This window comes from Mustela putorius, unplaced genomic scaffold, assembly GCF_011764305.1.
Source record: "Mustela putorius furo isolate JIRA1106 unplaced genomic scaffold, ASM1176430v1.1 tig00000129_pilon_pilon_pilon, whole genome shotgun sequence".
In the NCBI taxonomy this organism is placed as follows: domain Eukaryota; kingdom Metazoa; phylum Chordata; class Mammalia; order Carnivora; family Mustelidae; genus Mustela; species Mustela putorius.
Genome location: NW_025421290.1, coordinates 44,229,290 through 44,249,563, shown reverse-complemented (window position 1 = coordinate 44,249,563; position 20,274 = coordinate 44,229,290). Strand labels below are relative to the sequence as shown.

At 52.2% G+C, this 20,274-nt stretch overlaps 1 protein-coding gene across 6 annotated transcripts in view; it reads left to right on the top strand.

The window, feature by feature from the left end:
• CLMN (calmin) overlaps positions 1-20,274 on the top strand; it is a 105,885-nt gene that overhangs the window by 63,796 nt on the left and 21,815 nt on the right. For all 6 annotated transcript variants that reach the window (XM_045073274.1, XM_045073278.1, XM_045073279.1 and 3 more), the window contains exons 2-4: positions 8,473-8,534; positions 12,963-13,058; positions 15,499-15,582. In XM_045073274.1, the coding sequence (XP_044929209.1) occupies positions 8,473-8,534; positions 12,963-13,058; positions 15,499-15,582 (242 nt within the window). The remainder of the gene's footprint in view (positions 1-8,472; positions 8,535-12,962; positions 13,059-15,498; positions 15,583-20,274) is intronic.

Genomic DNA, 20,274 nt, shown 5'->3' with positions numbered 1-20,274 from the left:
CCTTCCTCGGACCCACCCACATGCCACTGGCCGGGGCCCAGTCGTGAGGCCCCCGCCACCTGCGAGGAGGGGGCTGGGAAGTATAGTTTGGCTATGTGCCCAAGAGGAAAAGGAAGCAGAGTTTGGCAAACACATGCTAGTCTGTCCCAGGACGTGTGGCTGCCCGGTTCACTGGCGACATGTCAGGACCGGTGGAGACGTTCCTCGTTAATGAACATCTCTCTCTCTCTCAGCAAAGCAGACGTCTACAAGGAAGCTGTGATCAGTTTTACGAAGAAGAGTGGTCTGGCTTCAAGTGAGTTTAGTTTAGAACAAGTTAAAGAATTTTTTTTTTAATTGCGGGACTTACCACAACCTTTAATAGACTGCTATTTCCCAGACTTCTTGGACTCCTTTTTTATTTTTTAAATTTTATTTATTTATTTGACAGAGAGAGAGAGAGAGATCACAAGTAGGCAGAGAGGCAGGCAGAGAGAGGGAGGGAAGCAGGCTCCCCGCTGAGCAGAGAGCCCGATACGGGACTCGATCCCAGGACCCTGGGATCATGACCCGAGCTGAAGGCAGAGGCTTAACCCACTGAGCCCTCCAGTTGCCCCTGGACTCCTCTTTTGAGAGGCCTTTGAAAACTAGTAGTCTACGGAATGTGGTTCAGAAAACACTGCCTTAGAAGTTAACTCAGTATTCAGAGGACAGAATACTTTCACGAAAACACTTGTGTAAAAAAAAAAAAAAAAAAATCACCAAAATATAGCAGAGTTCAGTTTCCCAAGGATCTCGGTGTCAGGAGTTTCCTGAGGTGAGCCTCCATGCTGTGTGAAGAGAATATTTCTCCACCTTTTTTTCTTTTTTTTTTTTAATCCTTCCCTCTTCCTCTCCCCCTCTCCATCCGTCCTTGCAGAGCTGTCAGGACAGGGTCCCCGTCTTACTACCCACGGCTGAGTGTCGCCGTTACTGTCTGCGTCCTGGAGGGGCGCGTGCGTGAATGATCCATGCGGGGCTCCTTCGGTCCCCAACTCGCCTTCAGCTGGACACGTCAGAGCGGTCCGCCTGGACTGGTCATGTCACCCTGGTCTGTCCATCTGGGTCGATGTGAAAAATCCCTTTCCCAAGCTTAGGTTTTTATGACTGGCTGGCGTCATCCGTCATCATAAAAGTGGACTGAGGTTTAGCGTTGAGGTTAGACAGAATCGCTTGTAGAGAAAAACTAGAGCGGCTTTCTTTTTTATTTCTGTTAGGCAATATATATATATATATATATATATATATATATAAAGCTTAAAACTTAATTTGGTGTGTAATTGGGACTAGCTCTGTGGAGCCCTGGGTTATGGGTTTTGGAGCAGCTGAGAAGCAGGGGCATGGCGGGGCAGGACGTGGTATGTTAATTGGTGGCCTTTGGGACCTGTGAGAGAATTGGATTTGAGTCCCCAGTTAGAATGAGCTTGGCAATTTTATTTGAGTCTCTAGTGGTGCATACTGGGAAGACCACTGGTTTGCACCAGCTCGAGCAGGTCGCCGATAGTCTCCATCTGGGATGCCCCTGGGCGCGTCCCCCGTCTGCACGAGGGACAGAGGCCAGCAGGCGGGAGCCAGAGAGAGGGTGACCGCGCTCGGCCATCTCTGGCCTGCCACTTCTCTGCACACTTAGGCAATAGTAAGTTGCGTGCTGCTGGGCCTGTGGTCCCAAGGAGGGTTTTGCATTTTACTACCAAAGTCTTGATAAAAGGAACTCAGGTCAGAGCAAACATTCAGGGAGGAAAAACAAAGGAAATTAAATGCAAAATCAGTGCGGGTGCAAAACCACATGGAGGCCTTGGCTTTAATACCACCAGAGCCGGTGGGGGGAAGTGGCCCCCAGGAGTCGGAACCAAGGAATGCTGGCCTGGTGTTCCTGAAGCCTGGCCCCTCTCTCCTGTTGAAAAAGAAATTGCTGTTTAATTTGTTTCTGAGTTTTATTTCTCAAGTGAACCAGCATGGGGCCATGTAATGAGCTTGTGTTTCTGGGAGGTGTTGAAAGACGGGAAAGGAGCAAAACCACGGCCAGACGGGGTGGCCAGGAGCTCCCGGGGGTCCAGCAGCAGGAGGACCGGGGGCCAGGGGGATCTGCCGGAGCACTGGCTTCTCAGGGTGCTTCTGGGGGTGGGGGCGGGCGGGACGTGTCCTTGCATGGGCTGCTGGCCGTCCACGGGGAGACCAGAGAGAGGGAGCTGTCTCTCCGTCTCTGTTTAAGATCCTCCGGGCGGGTGGCACGGGCGATGTGAGCCAAGGGGGACACTTCAGTGGAGAGCGGGTCTGAGCCGTGGATAAAAAGAAGACTATTTGGCAGGAATGGGAGAGTCTGTGTAAGCCTCTCAGGAGGCTGCTGGTAGAAGGCTTTCTGGATCAGATTATTACCCGAGGAAGCCCTAGAGATTGTCCCCGGTGGGGGCTGCAGCTGTCCCCTGGAGCTGAGATGGGCATCTGTCCCGTGCCTGGCGGATGGGAGCTGCCACATGCTAGGAACTCACCCCTGCACCAAACAGAAGTAACGATAGGAACGTGTGGGGCCCTCCCACCACCCTGCCTGCCCCTGGACAGAAGGGGTGGGTGACTCTCCCCCTGGAGACAGGCAGAGCCCACCAGCCATAGCCAGGGTAGCAGCGCCCCTGCCAGATGCCCTTGTCATCCCAGACCTGGGTGTGTGACCCCATGCGCCCCCCACTTGCCACTGCTATCGCCTCCCAAGCGCTGACCAGACCGAGAGGAGCGGCCTCCACGACCGCCAGGTTGATTCGTAAAAAGGAGCTTGTGTCCCGGACTTGCTAAAGGACTAAAGGATACAGGAGCACGTGTGCCCGTGAGGGGCCGTGAACGGTGAGGATGGGCAGGTCTGGTTCCCGACATGCGTCACACGCCGGGAGGTGAGCAGTAATGGGGACAGCTGGGTTTCTGCAGTGCTGCATGCCCTGCGCTGGGCCGAGCCCTTTGAATGCTGTGCCCCGTGGAAGGCCTATCGTCACTGCCAATGCCCCTGCCCCTGTCTGTCCCCTCCTGCACCCTCTCCCCAGCTGCTTGATGACCTGAAGAGTCACTGCCATGCATCTCTCTCTCTCTCTTTCTCACACACACACACACACACACTGTGGGAAGCCCTTCTGCAATGGCTAAGACCTTCACGACCCCATGACGTAGGTATCATGAGCCTCTCCGGGAAGATACCAGCAGACCTCTCGTTTGCTGGAGCTTTTCTTTGTATTCTGTGGCAGGAAGGCTGAGACAGAAGCCGGCTGGGGGTGTCCCATAGGCAACCCCCCCCAGGCCTTCTCACCCTGAGCACTGCTGACATCCAGGGCTGGATACATCTGTCCTGTGGTAGGGGCCATCCTGAGCATGCTAGGGTGTGGAGCTGCGTCCCTGGCCTCAAGCCGCTAGATGCCAGTCGACCCCTCCGCTCTGTGACAATCAAAACGTCCCCAGATGCTGCCAGATGTCCCACGGGGACAGAGGCACCCCACTGCTTGAGCACCAGCCAGGAGCCAGGCCTATGAGGGGACTTCAGCCCATATAGGGCCTGCCCAGTGTGGGGAGTAGGGTCAGGGCTGCAGGAAAGCTGGAGGACTTCCTGGAGGTGGGTGTGGAACACTGAGCCCAGCAGCCTGGCGGAGGAGGAGAGCAATGAGGCCTCAGCCTGCCTATCTGCCTCCTGCCTCTCGCTAGGTAGTGCCTCTGATGTTGGAAAGAAATGCTCCCGGCTGACACATCTGAATGGACATTGCAGAGTGAAGGCCCCCTGTGGGAGTTCTGGTCTGCAGTCCTTCTAGTAAATTCTGGTTCATCTTCTGGGGTGTATGAATTCAGGACTGAAGCCACTCTCAAGAAGAGCCCTTTGGACAATGAAGGAACAAGAAATGCCATTTATTTATTTTTTTTTTTATTTTTTGCCTGTTGCCAGAAGACAAGCTGGGAACCGTACCTGTGTCCCCTATCTTTGGTCTCCAGTGCGACCTACGTACCGGGCTCCAGACAGCCTGTTCCTTCCATGCCCAGTGACAGGTCTGGTGCACGCCAGACACTGCCTGGACAGAGCCAAGAGATTGTGCCAATTGTCTCTTCTCAGTTAGATCCAGGTTCTCCAAGTGTACCACGTGGTCACCCAGCAAAGCTGATTAAATGCAGGTGCCCAGGCCCAGGCCCCAGAAAGAGTGAGTCCAGAGGTCTTGGATGGGGTCCAGGAATTAGCGTGTTAACTGTCACCCTGGAAGGTCTTGGTGTGAGTCATCTGTGGGCCATACTTTGAGAAACACCGAGGCATTTGCTGATCACATTAAAGTTGCATACATGAGTATCTTCATGCTTTAGCTGTGTGTGTGTGTGTGTGTGTGTGCGCGCGCGCACACATGGTTCTAGAAGGATAATCAATAAATTATCAATAGTGGTGATTTCTGGATGTAAGAAGATTTCAACAACAGATTTTAGATCTGTTTCTCTATGCTTTCCTGTATTTTAATTTTCTTATTACGAGCATGTGCTTATAGACAGATAAACCACCAGGCCTTTCTCATGGGTGAGGAAGAGCAGAGATATTACAGAGGAAATGTTAGAGAGGAAGTAGTTTTAAGGGAAGTGTGGACATAGGGAAAGAAGGCTACCATATAAATCTATTTTCACTCCCAAGCCAACATCCCTCTCTCTGTGGTTCCCAACTCCTGAACCAGCCGCCGGTGGCCTGAAAAGGGAGAAAGGTCACATTTTGGAATTGCCTATTCTTTTTTTCTTTCTTTCTTTCTTTTTTTTTTTTTAGAGAGAGAGCAAGCGTGTGTGCGTGTGGGTGAGATGGGATAGGGAGAGAGAATCCCAAGCAGGTGCAGTTCAACTTCACGACCCTAAAATTGTGACCTGAGCCGAAATCAGAAGTCAGACACTTGACCGACTAAGCCACCCAGGCACCCCTGAAATTGCCTATTCTTGGCAAAGCAGGGGGCTAGAGTCACTCCAGGGGTGGCGGGTGGGACTCGGGATGGTGGCTTTGTGCCCAAAGCTTTGGCTTCCCTTTCTGCCTTTCTCCCGTGGGTCCCGGGGCTGGCAAGCTCCTCCTCCTCCTCCTCCAGCCTGCCCCACACTGGGGCACCCGGGGCATCCAGGCAGGCCTGGAGATGGTGCTTTTATAGCTCTGTTATTGCTCTGCTGTTACCCGGCACCCCCACTCTGGGCCCCACAAACACTCCGTGAAAAGGCCAGACCCCTTCCAGAGAAATCGCTCCCTACACCTTTACAACGTGATAGGTGCGGAGGAAAAAAGGGGCCACGGGATTTATGGAAACTATATAAAGTTTATGGAGTCTTGGCAGGCCAGCAATAGAAGGAGTCTGTGGGGTGGGGGAGGGTATCTCGAAATGGAGAAGGTCATGAAAGAGCGTCAGACTTTGGTGCTGAGACGACAGACGGAATACTGCGGGTCCCGGGTGTGCTGTGTGACCGTGAGGCCCAGGCAGGTGGCCCTCCCTTAGCAGCTGCTGGTGGAGCCTTGTGAGGGTGATGCCTTTGAATCTTCACCGCATGCCCATGAGGAAGGCACAGTTTTCCTCCTCCTGTAGAGGGGAGACTGAGGCAAGGGTATGTTGGCCGTCGTGAACTTGCCCAAGGTTGCACAGCTAGTGGTGTGTGGCTCACAGGGGATATTCTGGGGCAGGCTAAATTCGCACAGTCTCTCTCTCTCCTGGGTATTGAGCAATGTGTCCCAGTTTCAGGTCCAGAAATTGCAGTCTCCATACCCTATTTCAGTTTGGGACTCATCTGTTATTTGTGATTTAGTCTCATGGTCCCCTGGTGTCTTCCGTCATCACGTTGCCCTCCTGTGGGTCAGCTTTGCTGTCCAAGCTAATCTGTGCTAAGATTCACCCACAGGCCATGGCTGGAAGGGAAATGAAGCCTCCCCGAGATTGGTTGTGGGACAGGGCAGGGCTGGGACACTGCCCTTGCCTGCAGGAGCCCCCTCCATGTCTCACTTCCACTGTGGGATCCTCTTAGGACCCCTGGAGGAGTACCCCCCGGGGTCTGAAATTACCTCCTCTCATCCCTATCAGCCTGGAAACTTGTAATTTATTTTGTCTTCATATGTGCCTTTTAGCTTCCATGTTTTCTCTCCTGCTTAGCTGTGAATTCTTGGAGTGCAGATTCCACGAATGTGGTTTTTAAAAAAGATTTTATTTATTTATTTATTTGTCAGAGAGGGAGAGTAAGCACAAGCAGGGGGAACAACAAGCAGAGGGACAAGCAAGCTCCCTGCCGAGCAAGAAGCCTGATGCGGGACTCGATCTCGGGACCCTGAGATCATGACTTGAGCCAAGGGCAGAGCCACCCAGACTGAGCCACCCAGAAGTGCCACCATGGATGTGTTCTTTATCTCTGACTTTGCCCACAGGGTCTGGCATAGTTCCTAGCATGTAATGATCACTGACTAAATACCAGCCAGGAGGATGGAATGGTGGAAGGATGGATGGGTACATGGTGGATGGACGGATGGTTGGATGGACGGATGGTTGGATGGATGGATGGATGGATGGATGGATGGTTGGATGGACGGACGGTTGGATGGATGGATGGATGGATGGATGGATGGATGGTTGGATGGATGGATGGATGGATGGATGGTTGGATGGATGGATGGACAGATGATTGGATGGATGGATGGTTGGATGGATGGATGGATGGATACTTGGGTGGAAGGAAGGAAGGAAGGTTGGTTAGATGGATAGATGGAAAGATAGATAGATGCATGGACGGATAGATGCATGCTTGGATGGATGGATAGATGGATACGTGGTTGGGTAGAAAGATGGATGGATGGATGGATGGATGGATGGACGGATGGATACGTGGTTGGATGGATGGATAATTGCAAGGATGGATAGATGGACAGACGAATGGGTGGCTGGACGGATACATGAGGCATACATAGACTAACAGACACCCACTTCCTCTTTTGTAGCCTTCCACATAGTTAAACCAACAGTCCAAACCAGGTTCTCTCAGGCTTTCACTGAATGCACTTCTGTTTCAGGGGACGCACTTTGCTCTCTCTGAAGCCATATGGAGAAACCAGCCTGAGTGTTTGAATGTGTGTGTAAATACTTTACAATCCCATAAACTTGTTTAAAGACAGGTGGGGGGGTGGAGTATAAACCAGGGCAGCCTTTTGGGAGGGCAATTTAGAAGTAGCTATTAAAATGTTAAATGTGCCCACCACTGAGCCCCTGCGGTTGCACTTTCAGTTGTCAGGCATGAGACATACATTCATACGCTTGTGCCCAGAGAACCCCTCAGAAGGGCACTTACACAAGGATGTGCACTGCCACACTGCTTGTGACGCTGAAACACCGGAAACTGCCAAGTGCCATCAACAGAGAAATGGCCGCCAAGCTATGGGACACCCATACCATGTCAAACACTGCAGAGGCAGAAAGGTCCCACATGGGGCTGGGGGTAGGGTGCGCTCCAGTCTTCTGGAAAACTCTGAGTCTCTGTAGCCCATGGCCCTCAGCAAAAGCCCCCCTCCCCCCCTCCCTCATTTCTATCAACTTTTTTTTCTTTCCTCCTCTTCTACCCACAAAACACAGTTTACTGGAATTAGATCTTTAATTCTTAAGCCTGCTTGCTAAGTGACCTTTCCTTACAGAAAAGGAGGAAAATGAGAAAAAAAGCAGTTAATGTGCATAATTACTGTCTGCTGGCTCTTCAATTAAAAAGATTGAAAGCCACAATATTAAAATTTGATTTATGGGCAAAATATCTACCTAATAATGAGGCTGAGAGGGAAAAAGAACCATAGTGGTTACAGAGAACCCGAGCCCCTTAGCTCCCCCGGGAGATAAATTGCCTCCCATTTTCTTATTGCTAAAGAAACATGGAATGGTTTTAAGCATATTTGATATGTTCCTCCAATATGTTGAAATCCAGAACTTAGTAACTCAAGAGTCTTCTGGCTCAGACATTTCAAGGAAGCTTCCTGAGGGGCGCAGCAGCCTAAGCTGGGGTGTGGGGAGCGGGCGGGGTGTCCTGGGGTCCCAGGGTCCCAGGGTCCCAAGCCAGCTAACCCTGCGGAGCTGAGGAGTCAGCGGGAAACGCACGGAATCCAGCTGCCGAGTCCCAGCTTGGCTGCGTATTAGCGGTTTGTCCCTCTGTTTCATCATCAGTAAAATGGGAATAACCTCACTGGTTGTGTGATGTTGGGCACATGCCTCTGTTTTCCTACCGGAAAGAATATGTTCCGTGTGTCTCTGAATTTGTGGTTATTTATTCTCGTTAAGGGGCTGGGGAGAGTGGATTCCAGGTGCCACGTAAGCCGTCGCGGACCCCGTTCCGGAAAGGGCTTCCCTACCCCAGGGGCATGCTGGGGTCCGTCTGCCATCTGCCTGGAACCCCTCTTGGGAAGAGGAGAGCAGCATTTTGCCCGTATTCTGTTTCACCCAGCTAATGGCATTTCTTTGTTTCCAGTCGAAAGGGAAAATGTGCAGAAGAGGACCTTCACGCGTTGGGTAAACCTGCATCTAGAGAAGGTAAGTGGGGCTCTTGGGCTTTCGTTCGGTGACCGATTCATCCGTGAGCGGGCAGTGCAGGAGCGTGGTGGGAGGGGAGGGGTAGCTCGGTGGTTTGGGCTGTTTGCTTTTTTCACGTGTTCGTTTAAACATCTGCTGAGTACATTTCACTGCCAAGTGTCCAGCTCTGTGTTGGGAACACGGACGTTAAGACAGGGTTCTGCCCTCGTGGGGCGATCAGTCCACTTGCGGAAGGAAAAGGTCTGTCTTTAAATAGGAATCGGTGAGCGCATGTTTGAAGACGTTCACTGTCGAACACCCCAGATGCCTCCATGAACAGAGGGACCTGGGGTAGGGCTAGGGCTGGGCTTCCGGTCCTAGGGGGACAGTAGGGGACCCTCTGTGTGAGGGTCATTTGTAGGTTTTTGGATTGATTTATGCAAGAACTCAACACCTTTTAACAAAGCCAGATTCCCTTGTTAATCACAGAACATCGCTACCGACCAACGATATTACCTGCCCCTTTAGGTGCCTCTGGCTTTGTGCATCACACGTCTCCTTCAATCCCTGTGACAACCCTCATTCCCCCTCCTGCTACCAATGAGGGAAGAGGCTTTGGAGACCTGAAATGGTTTTCCTGAAACCAAGAAGAAACCTCTTCCAGTGGCTTCTTCTCTGTATTCAACTTGACGTTCAACTTCTTTTACCCCTTTTCTTTCCGACACTCTGGGGCCAGGCAATTTGGGATTGCATTTTTGTCTGCAGGCTTCTCACACACGGTCACCATAAAACCGAAGTGGCTGTTTCAGCCCCTGAGAAACAGACAGAAGGATGAGCTGCAGAGGAGAGGCGGGTTGGAGAGTGGATAACCAGCCCAGCCCGGAGCCGGTGGAAATCTGAGCCCTCTGAGCCCTCCCCACACACCAGTTACCCCCGAGGCAGGGAACATTCTAACTTGCCAAGGGCAGGGGGAGGAGAGATGATTTGAAGAGACAGCTGATTCATCAGGCTGCGTGTCCTTCCATCGTTTCTTCTTAAATTCCACTTTGTGGTTCTCCCGATAGATGCAGCCCACTGCACGTTTCCTTATAAAGCTGATAGTGTTCAAGTCTCCCACTTTAGTGAGGTTAGGTGTGTGGATTTTCTTCTCTCCTGTCCTCCTAGAAGGTGCAGAGGCAGCTACTGACTGCCCGTAGAGTTAACCCAGAAGAAGGGGTCATAGGGGAAATCTGTGAGATCGCCAAGAAAATAATAGTGGTTTTTCGGAAGTGCAGCTCTTGACCAAGATTCTAATTCGTGCCGTTGACCTTGGGGTCGGTCATGTTTCCCCGAGCAGCCCCTGACCACCCACACCTCTATCCCGCACCTGGACAGTGGGGTCCCCTGGACCCAGGAGGGCTCCCGAACTGCCCAGGATACAGAGTTACAAATCACTTGCCAGTTGTTTTGACTCTTGGTGCATTTTCAGCAGGGCTCATAAAGCAAAGTGTTATTTTTGGAAAAAAGGAAAACCATTCCCCCAATCTAAGTTCGCAGGACTCCTAAATTAATGCCTGATGTGTGTTAGCTGGAAATTCCTCCTGGTGGATGGAGGGCAGCCATGGCAGTTCTTTCTTTCTTTCTTTCTCTCTTTCTTTCTTAATTGAAAAGTAAATACTGAAAAGGATAGAGTGTGATGCAGCAAATACCCGTACACGCACTCCCCAGCCTCAGGGAGCCCCCGTCCGCACCTGTCGGATCAGGGATGGCCTCCTTGGCCAAGGCCCCCGTCCCTTCTTCGGGGCAGGTGGGTCGCCCTGCTCTGAGAATAAATCAGATAACACCTGAAACCCATGCCTAATAAACAGGGCGAAATTAACAGCCATGTTTCCAACCTGGAGACTTTCAAGACCAACCTTTCATGTCAAGGAAACCCGGGAACCGCTCAGGGACCTGGGCTTAACTACAATTTGAAGGCTGTCAGAGATATTTACGGAGTCTGGGGCTTCTGGAAAAATTCCTTCATTTACCAGAGGAGTTAGATCATGAAGAAAGCCCTGGGGGTGCTGTTTACTCGGCCATACCGATCTCGTGAAGCCCGTGGAACCTTTGGGGCCCCGGCCGTGTTTTCGCTGGAGCAGGTTCAATGTCTCCCGCTGCTGTCCCGCCGCGTGGCCTCCGGCCAAGTCCCCATTTGCTGCTGCCGAGGCCCTTCCAGACGCTGTCGGTGGAAATTACTCTCCGGGTTCGACGCCCAAGCAAGGCTTGGCCGTGGCTGGGGCTGGTACCTGGAAAATTTGTTAGTCCATCTATCAGGGGGTGTTTTGTCCAGGCGTCACGTTTTTCTGCCTCGCGTTAGCAGGAATAACATTTCCGCGAGAGTCTCTGTAACCTGATGCTGTCGTGTTCTGAGCGGAATGTGCCCAGGGAGCGGTGGGGGTTTGCAAAGAAAATAATTTGCCTGGTGGTTAAAAGGCACTGTTGCCCTAGAAGCAGATCCCTTTTCTGTACACCTGCAGGAGGAATCGGCCTGTATTTGGACTAACGGGGGGGTCAGGGGGCTCATATAAGGGGTAAGGAAATGCCACCTTCCTTCATAAAAAAAGAACACAAGGACCCTCCAAAGCTATCAGAAGAAGGAGGCCTTCCTGGAGGGAAAGGTGCCCAGACCACAGCTCCTCCGTGTTTCCGAGGCTCTACTCGGACCCCTGAGTCTCTGGCTGGTTTCCAGCTACCAGCCCCACCCCCAGTCCCGTGTCCCACGTGAACGGCCCATTCATTGTACCCAGGAGCAGGCCCCACCTGTTGCAATATTGCCAAAAGCCCCACGACCAAACACTAAACTGAGAATTCACGCTGGGGTGAGGGCGTATTACAAAGGTGCATTTCTAGAGTCTGTTCCCTGCGATTCTGTATGCTAAGTTCTCATCATATGGCATTGAAGGACCTGTTATCAAGCTGGTTTGGTCAATAGCAACCTTTCTTCAGGCAAAGTATTAACCTCGAACCCGAAAGAAAGGCCAGTAAGAGCTAAACTTCTCTGATGAAAGCATGGGGTGCCAGCGATAAGACTCCTTCTCAGCACCCCCAGGTCCCCATAGGACACCCTGAAGCTGTTCTGCTCTAGGCCAGGGTTCCAGGAAAAACGTGCTTGGAGATCTGTGTGCTGGGGCCTCTGACTGACAGTTTCCAGGCAGCCCTGGGAGCCCCCAGACCACACGTCCAGCGAGACTCCTGGTGGACACAGTTCACCTAGACAGTCGATCTCTCTGCATCCAGGCCCAGAGAGGAAACCCCAGGCAGCCTCCAGCTTTGCCCACCCAGGGCTCCTTCATGCTGTAGATCGTGGGGGCCGAGTTGCCCCAGGGAAGCCTACGTTAAGGAAAATACCCAAGGCCCAGTTCCTGTTGAGGGTAGAGCCTGGATTTGAACTCAGGAACTCCCTTGATTCTTAGTGGAACAGGTAACAGTAGCATCTTGAGGTTACACTGGTTCTCCGGAAGTCTGGCCTTTGGAGAAGAACCAAGGGAGTGGCGTTCAGAATGCTAATTAACATTTTTATACAGTTTAGTTAGTTTGATTTGTAATAATAAGCATGGATTACTTTTGTGGCTAAACATAGAAATATACATGAACACCTATGATAAATCAGCCTCCCAACCTTTGCGTCCCTAACAGGCCTACGAACTTGGTTGGGGTGGGGGCAGAGATTCTCCTCCTGAGCCAGCCGTCCAGTCTGTCCATCCCGCCCCTACTCACCACAGCTGAGTCACACACACTTGCCGCCTTCCTGGCTCCCTCCGCCAGGGGTCCCGCCACCTCCAGAGTTGGACTGAAGATTGATGAGGGTCAACTGGCACGTCAGGATGGTCACATTTAGAGATGGAGCAGTGGGGGAGGCGGGGAATCCTTGTGGACACTGGCACTGAGGCCCAGAGGGTCACTGACTCAGCATCATGGCATCATGGCGTGGGTCTGGACAACGCCCGTGGGCAGCCAATGTGTCCTGATGAAGGAACAGGACTGATGGTACAAAAGAGCAGATCTGCCCAAACACTGGGGGTGTCACCTAACCTCTTTGAGCCTCAGTTTCCCCAAATCTAAAGTGAAGGGCTTATACTAGGTAAGTTCCTGGAAGTCCTGCTAGAATCATTTTATTCTATGGAGGGTGATAATGCCCTTTCTTGCTCCCCTTAAGGAGAAGTGTGGATGCAATGTAATGGGGATGGGGGGGATCCCAGATCTCAGGGTCCCAGGGATCTCCAAGGTCCCTTTTGTGATCAGCCCTTTGGTGCCAAGTCTCCTCCATGGTTCACCAGCCCAGGTGTGCCTTCCCCCCGCCCCTGGGGACTGCCTGTACCCAGATTTGGATGCATGGAAGTCTTCTCCTGCAGGAGACCTGCAGCTCGGGCACAGTTTGGTGGATCACACAGGCCACTAATCAGCTTCTTTTTTCCGCTTCTTCAACAGTGCAACCCACCTCTAGAAGTTAAAGATTTATTCGTTGATATACAAGATGGCAAAATCCTAATGGCTTTGTTAGAAGTCCTGTCTGGGCGAAATCTGGTACGTATGTCACATACGTGATATCAGGGAGACACCAGCTGCAAAGGATAACTGCTGGTTTGTGTTCAGTACACAGCTATATGTATGCGCCCATGCCTGGCCATGTGTGATCCTGTGACCAGAAACTTGGAAGGGTGACATTCCTTTCTCAGTGACCAAGAGTGATACAATCATGAATAGCTAAGCAGCATCTTTTTTTTTTTTTTTTTTTTTTAAGTAAATACACTTCAGTAAGTAAATAAATAAATGCTCAGTATTTTCCGGGAGTCAGCTAAGGGTAAAGATGGAAACTAGATCATTAAACTTTAGCTCTCCAGGCATTATAATAACTAGCCAAGAATCAGGAAGTTGGAGGAGAAAGGCATCTTGCCAACCGGATTCCATTACCCGCCCAAGGCTAAAAATACAACTGCTGGCTTCTAGAACCTTCTCTTAAGTATAGTCATTCCCCCTTATCTGCAGAGGATACGTGCCAAGACTCCCAATGGATGCCTGGAACTGGCGGCAGCACGAAGCCCCGTCTATGCTATGTTTTTTCCAATACACACATCCCTGTGATGAAGTTCAATTTAGAAATCAAGCACAGTGAGAGATTAACAAGGATAACTAATGATAAAATAGAACAATTCTATCACCACATACGGTCACAGAAATTACATGAACATGAAAAAAATAAATTAAAAACAAATTATGTGAATGTGAACTCTCCCTCTCTCACAGTGCCTTACTGTCCTGTCCTTATCCTTCTCCTCGTGATGATGTCAGTTGACATCAAGCCCACGTGGTGAGAGGAAGCGAGGAGAAATGACATAGGTCCATGATGTAGCATGAGGCCACTCTGACCCTCTGACCACACGTCAGAAGGAGGGTCCTCGGCTTCTGGTCTGCAGTCAGCTGAAAGCGAAACCACATATAAGGGGCGAGTGTGATAGGACCGTGTTGTACTGAAGCAGCCAAGCTCGAGGGTCCTTCTACTGTGGGTCTCTTCCCTGGCTCTCCACATTGTATATGTCCGATGTGTGCAGGTTGGTCCTTTCTCTCTCCCCTTCCCAGAGCAGGGCTTCTGAACCCCAACACTGTTGGCATTTTGGGTCTGATAGTTCTGCGTTATGGGGACTGTCCTGGGCATTGCAGGATCTGTAACAGCAGCGTTGGTCTCTACCTACTGGATGCCAGTCGTACCCCCAGGGATGACAGCCAAAAATGTCACTTGACATTGTCCACTGAGGGGGCATGGGGACCCGGCCAAAATGCCAGTGCTGTTGAGAAACCGTACTCTAGAGTCTAGCATTTGATGTGGCCTCTGTTCCCCTTGGCGGCAGAAGAGAAGGCACAGCCATGGGTCACAACTCTGCCAGCCTATAGCTCGGCCAGTGCGGACCTCTCCAGATCTACTTCTAATTATAGTTAAAGTCAAGAGTGTATCCTGCTTTCAGATCTACTGTTGCTGGGATCTCACTGTACCCATTTAACCCTTCCCGTCTTCACCTCCCAAAGCAAAACGGGAAATTCCTGTTTGCCGCTCCAGGGGGGCTGTGCAGAATCTCATAATGAACTCTCACAAGGGATGGACCCACTGCGGTAAAAACAGGGTTCGTTTCCTTAGGGCTGATAATGAGCCAGCAGCACAGTCCCCATAGGCTTCCTACAAAAGTGTCTCCTCCTTCCTTGTTCTGTGATTCTAGCGACACACGCTCCCACTCAGCAGTCCAGGCCACTGGCTGATAGACACCTGTCCTTGGTGAGCCTCTGTTGGGGGGGGTCTTTGATTCTAAGCTAAGAACTGGCCTCTGCCTGCCCGCTAGCTTGGCTGGCAGGTCCCCGCCGGTAGAGCTGACTCCCACTGGTTTGCCGGGTAACGTTAACCCACCCAACCGGAGGCGCTTCCTTGGGATGGTCAACTACCATCCTCAGAGTCTCAGCTTCTACAAGCCTATCTCTCTCTCGCTCTCTCTCTCCCTCTGTCTCTCTCTCTACCTGTCTGTCTTCCTGCCTCTTTCTCTGACTTGGGACAACTGTCCACAAAGCTCCTGACAGAAAACAGACACATCTGCTGTTGGCAGGAGGGACTTGGTGGCTGATTTAGCAGCTGTAGGGACATCCCGGCTGGTGCTCCCTGCCTGACCAAACCATCCACGTGGGGAGGAGAACGCGTCCCTGGAGGTCTCTAGAGGGGGTCGATATCAAAGCCAGGAGCCGGGTCAGAGACAACAATTTGACAAATCTGTCCCCTGTTTAACCTGCCTAGGTCCTCCCCATTCACCAATTCAAGTGAGTTTAAGTCCCAAGGACTGTACATAAGGGGTGGGTTTCAGCTGCGAGCCCCTAACTTTCTCTTGGGGTTAATAAGAGGCAGCGACAAAGGCCCGCCCCCACAGCACCGCTGCCACGGAGCGCCTCTGCTGGAGTCACTACTTGTTTGCTCTGTTCTGTCTTGCAGCTGCAGGAGTACAAATCCTCATCCCACCGCATTTTCCGGTTGAACAACATAGCGAAAGCGCTTAAGTTTTTGGAAGATAGCAACGTAAGTCTTTGAGACACATCCTGTTCACACAAGCTTTTCTTGCAACGAGAAGGACGAGGGCCAGTCACAGGAGAGGCGTGAAGAGGGGGCCCTGCTAACACGGCCAAATTTAAGTTTAAACATAACAGGACTCCCTCCGGCCAGCCTTCAACTGGACAGATGGTCCCTGACTCCCTGCCCACCACGGCCTGTCCATCCGATGCCATCTCGGCTGGGCACCCAGCCGTGGGAAGGGTAGACCAGCAGGCTGGCCCTCCGACTTTAGTATTTCACATTTCCTTCTGTATCCCTCTGAAGCGTGATGCAGCGAGCGTGCCACAATGGGGCACTTCCTCTTAGCAAGGAACTTTCTAGACTGAAGTTAGCTTTTTCTGTATTTTGGGCTATGCTTCATGTCCTTCAAAAGTGGGGAGGGGCGGTCCTAGAGGGATGAACTTTCCAGAGCTGCTCTTCCATTAAAGCTTCACCAGGTAGCCCAGGTAGAAAGTCCACATATTGGAGCGTGCAAGAAAACTTCAAGTGTGACGCACATGGGGTTCTTAATAGTAAGCAGAGGAAGCTGACCTGGGCTGCTGTAAGCAGAAAAGGAATTCATGGAAGGGCTGCCGAGTGCACCGAGAGTGCCTTACTGGACTGAGGTGTGGGGAGTCCAGGGATGTGAGGTGCCAGGACCACTGCAGAGCCTGCCTCCCCATGTGTAAGGACCCGTGAGCACAGTCCACTGTAGGCCCCTGAGAATGCATTCTTAGTGTCGCACATTCAGATTCGAAGGCCTGGGCCACCATGCCTGGGTCCCGTCCAGTTCCATGCTGCCATGGGGGAGGGAAAGCCCTTTCCCTTTTGAAGGAGGTGGGCTCCACCTCCCATACTGTGGGGAAGGCTCCAGATACAGGAGGGAGCTCAGGTGATGGCAGCCAGGAAGCCTGGTAGCAGTTTGCTACAGCAGCTTTCACACAGCCAAAAATGGGGAGGGAACTCGGGGTGCCTGGGCGGCCCAGTCATTTGAAGAGACGACTATTTCAGCTCAGGTCAGGATCTCAGGGTCTTGGGATCGAGCCCCGAGTCAGGCTCCGCGCTTGGCAGGGAGTCTGCTTGGAACTCTTTCTCTCCCTCTGCCCCTCCCCCCCTCAAATAAATAAATAAAGCTTTAAAAAAGAAAAGAAAAGAAAAGAAAGGTGGAGGCAGCCCAAGTGTCCATCAGCAGATGAGTGGGTGAACAAAGTGGGTCTGTCTCCCCCCCCCCCGGTGGAATATTACTCACCCATGAAAAAAGAGTCAAGTACAACATGGTGGAATCTTGAAAACATTGTGCCGTAGGACAGGAGTCAGACACAAACGACGTTATTCTTTGATTCCATTCGTATGAAAAGTCCAACACTGTCTTTCAGTTTTCTGTCTTTCAAGACAGAAAATAGGGGCACTTGGGTGTCTCAGTCAGGTAGGCATCTGCCTTCAATTCAGGTCTTGATCCCAGGGTCCTGGGATCGAGCCCCACATTGGGCTCCCTGCTCAGCAGAGAGCCTGCGTCTCCCTCTCCCTCTGTCTGCTGCTATTCCTGTTTGTGCTCTCTCTCTCTCCGTGTCAAATAAATAAAATCTTCAAAAAAAAAAAAAAAACCACAGAAAATAGATTCATGGCTGCTTAGGGTTGTAGAGGCGTGATAGTTCAAGGGTATGGAGTCTCTTGTTGAGGTACTGAAAATGTTCTAAAAATTGTGATGACAGGCGCATACCTTCATCAATATACCAAAAACCATTGACAGATACAGCTTACACGGGTGAATGCAACAGAATGTGAGTTACAGCTTAATAAAGCTGTTCTATTTTTTTTTTTTTAAGACTGACTTATTTAGAGAGAGCGAGTAAGTGCACATGCGTGGGGGGAACGCGGAGGGAGAGAGAGAAACGCAAGCAGACTCCCCGGTGAGCACGGAGCCCGATGGGGGTGGGGGTCAGTCTCACACCCTGAGATCATGACCTGAGCCGAAGTCAAGAGTCAGAGGCTCAACTGACTGAGCCACCCAGGCGCCCCAAGACTTTTTTTTTTTTTTTTAAAGGAGGTCACATTTCATGAAAATGTCTGGCTGGTCCGCCTTGGCTTCACCCTGGCATCAGCTCCTGTGGTGCTCGGAGCTCGGGTCCTGGGGCACACCTGGAGGGCTTCCAGCCCGGGAAAATCAGGCCGACGCTCCGAGCCTCAGTCCCCCCATCCATAAAATGAAAGTGATAAAAACACAGGAGCTTGTTGAGGATTGGGTGTGCCCGGCCCGGTGGAGGTCAGCCAAGTGCTGGCCCTGGGCCAGGGCTCCGTGGGCACCTGCTCTGACTTCTTCCCTGCTCCCTGCATCTCTGCTTCTGGAAGGGAGCACCGGGCATGGCTCTTCTGGGCAGTGTGTCCCCCATTCCCAAAGCGGCCCTTTTTGTGGTAACGTAGAGCCTTGGAACAAGTGCCTGGAAGGTTCGTTGCTCTTCCTTCCTGCTGGTCGACCCCCAGCCCTTCCCTGCCCTGTCCGCCGCCGCGAGTTGTTGGACCTGCAGTGTGGGCAGCGGAGGTGGCGGGTCTGCTTCCAACAAGCCTTCGGAGCACATTGAACAAGTGTCTTCTGTGGGCCTGGGTTGTGCCCGGGGTTGGGGACACACAGCTGCGTGAGAAGCACGCCTGCGCCTTTGGGGAGCCTGGAGTCCAGCGGGAGAGGCCTCACATGGCCAGCACGCTGCGTGTCGCACCAGGGGCATCCAAAGGAGCCATGATCCCTTTGTGGTTGGCAGGGGGCAGCCGGGGTGGTGGGCCGTGCAGGTAGGACTGGGGTAGCCCCCAGCTAAGGCGGGAAGGCCCGGCCTCTGTCATCCTCCGCGGCTGGTCCAGCAGCCGACTCAGCGTCTCCCAACAAGGCCACTCTGGCGTTTTTTTGGCTTGGGAAGGTTTCCCATAAAAGCCCAGCTCAGAGGGCTACGCTGGGCTTCCTCCAGGTGGGAGTGAGGCCCGAGACAGGCCCATGGGCTGCTATGATCCCAGTGCAGGGCGTCGCCGATGGGAGGGGGGCCGTCAGCGAAGGGTGTCCGGAGACAGCAGGACCCCGTGTGGCAGGTGACTCCTCCCTGGGATGGGGCTGCCCATGAGGAGCGCGAAGAGAACGCCGGACCCAAATTCCGTCAGCCCTTTCATTCACAACATTGACGGATTCCTTCCGGGCTCCCAGCTGCCGGTGATGAGCTCGAGCTGCCGGAGTCGGGTGCTCTCTGCTAGGCAGACCGGGACCTCGGGAGTCTCTCCCCCGATCAGGAAAGCCCAGCCCTACGGACGGGGGTCATCAGATCCCCCTGACACATTGAGAGAACCTGAGACCTGCGTGGACAGTTGTGAAAAGGCCTTGGGAGGAGCAAGAGAGGAGTATTTGAGCGAGACGCGCTCCTCATTCTTGCTTTCCAGGGTCTCCTGGCAGAATTTTGCAGGGTAGATTTGGGAGGAGAACTTGACTGACTTTCATTCTCTCTGCCCCCGAAGAATGGTTTTTACTTCTGTAGAGGAGTTGGGAAGGAAAGAAGCCAATGTGCCCGAGGCCGGTGTGGCCCACAAACCCTTGTGATTATCTCCCGCCCTTTCCAGAAGAAGGGTGCGGATCTGTGCCCAGATCTGTGCACTCAGATTCTGTTTGCAGGATAAAGCGACGTCCTTAACCCTGAGCGCACATCAGAATCACCTGGAGCGCAGGTTCCAAGGGCAGGTGGCTGGGCCCCGCTCTTGGACTTCCTGATTCCTGATTCAGGAGGATGAAGGAGAGAAATGTGTATTCTTTTTTTTTTTTTTTTTTTTTTAAGATTTTATTTATTTATTTGACAGACAGAGATCACAAGTAGGCAGAGAGAGAGAGAGAGAGAGAGAGAAGGAAGCAGGCTCCCTGCAGAGCAGAGAGCCCGACGTGGGGCTCGATCCCAGGACCCTGAGATCATGGCCTGAGCCGAAGGCAGAGGCTTTAACCCACTGAGCCACCCAGGCGCCCCAGAATTCTAACCAAATCGAGGGCCATGCTGTTGCCCCGGGCCAAGGGAACACACTTTGAAAACGAGTGCTGTAGGGATTCACCAAGAGCATCATCCCATGGTCAGAACATAGTTAAATAAATAGGTTAGTCCCCTAAGAGTTTCTGTAATGGGAGCATTTGAACCAAAATACTTAGTAACGGTGCAGACACTCAGGTATAAGTCTTATACCAACACTCTCTATCTCTTTATTTCTTTCTCCCCCTCTCTCTCTCTTTCTTTTCAGAGAGAGGGAAGAGAGAAAGAGGCAGGAAGGGGATGGGGGGGCAGAAGGGGAAAATCTTGAGCAGACTCTGCGCCCAGTGAGGAGCCTGACGTAGGGCTCAATCTCACAGCCCCGAGATCATGGCCTGAGCCGAAATGAAGAGTTGTACGCTCAACCGACTGAGCCACCCAGGCACTCCCCGCCCCCCGCAAGCCGCTGTCTGTACTTAGCAGTGGATAATTATCTTAGCCAGTGGTGGTCCATGATTGCTGTTGTTGGTGCTCTGTGTTTGTCCAAACGTGTTAAATCTGGAGTTTTTGTGCTGTTGGTGGGGCATGGAAACAGACCAGCGGGCACCACCATCTCCCCTTGAGAACAATGACCAAGACCTTTCCTGGCTCTGGGTCTCAGGCGCATCACATTTGGCCTCGGTGAGATTTCCTCACC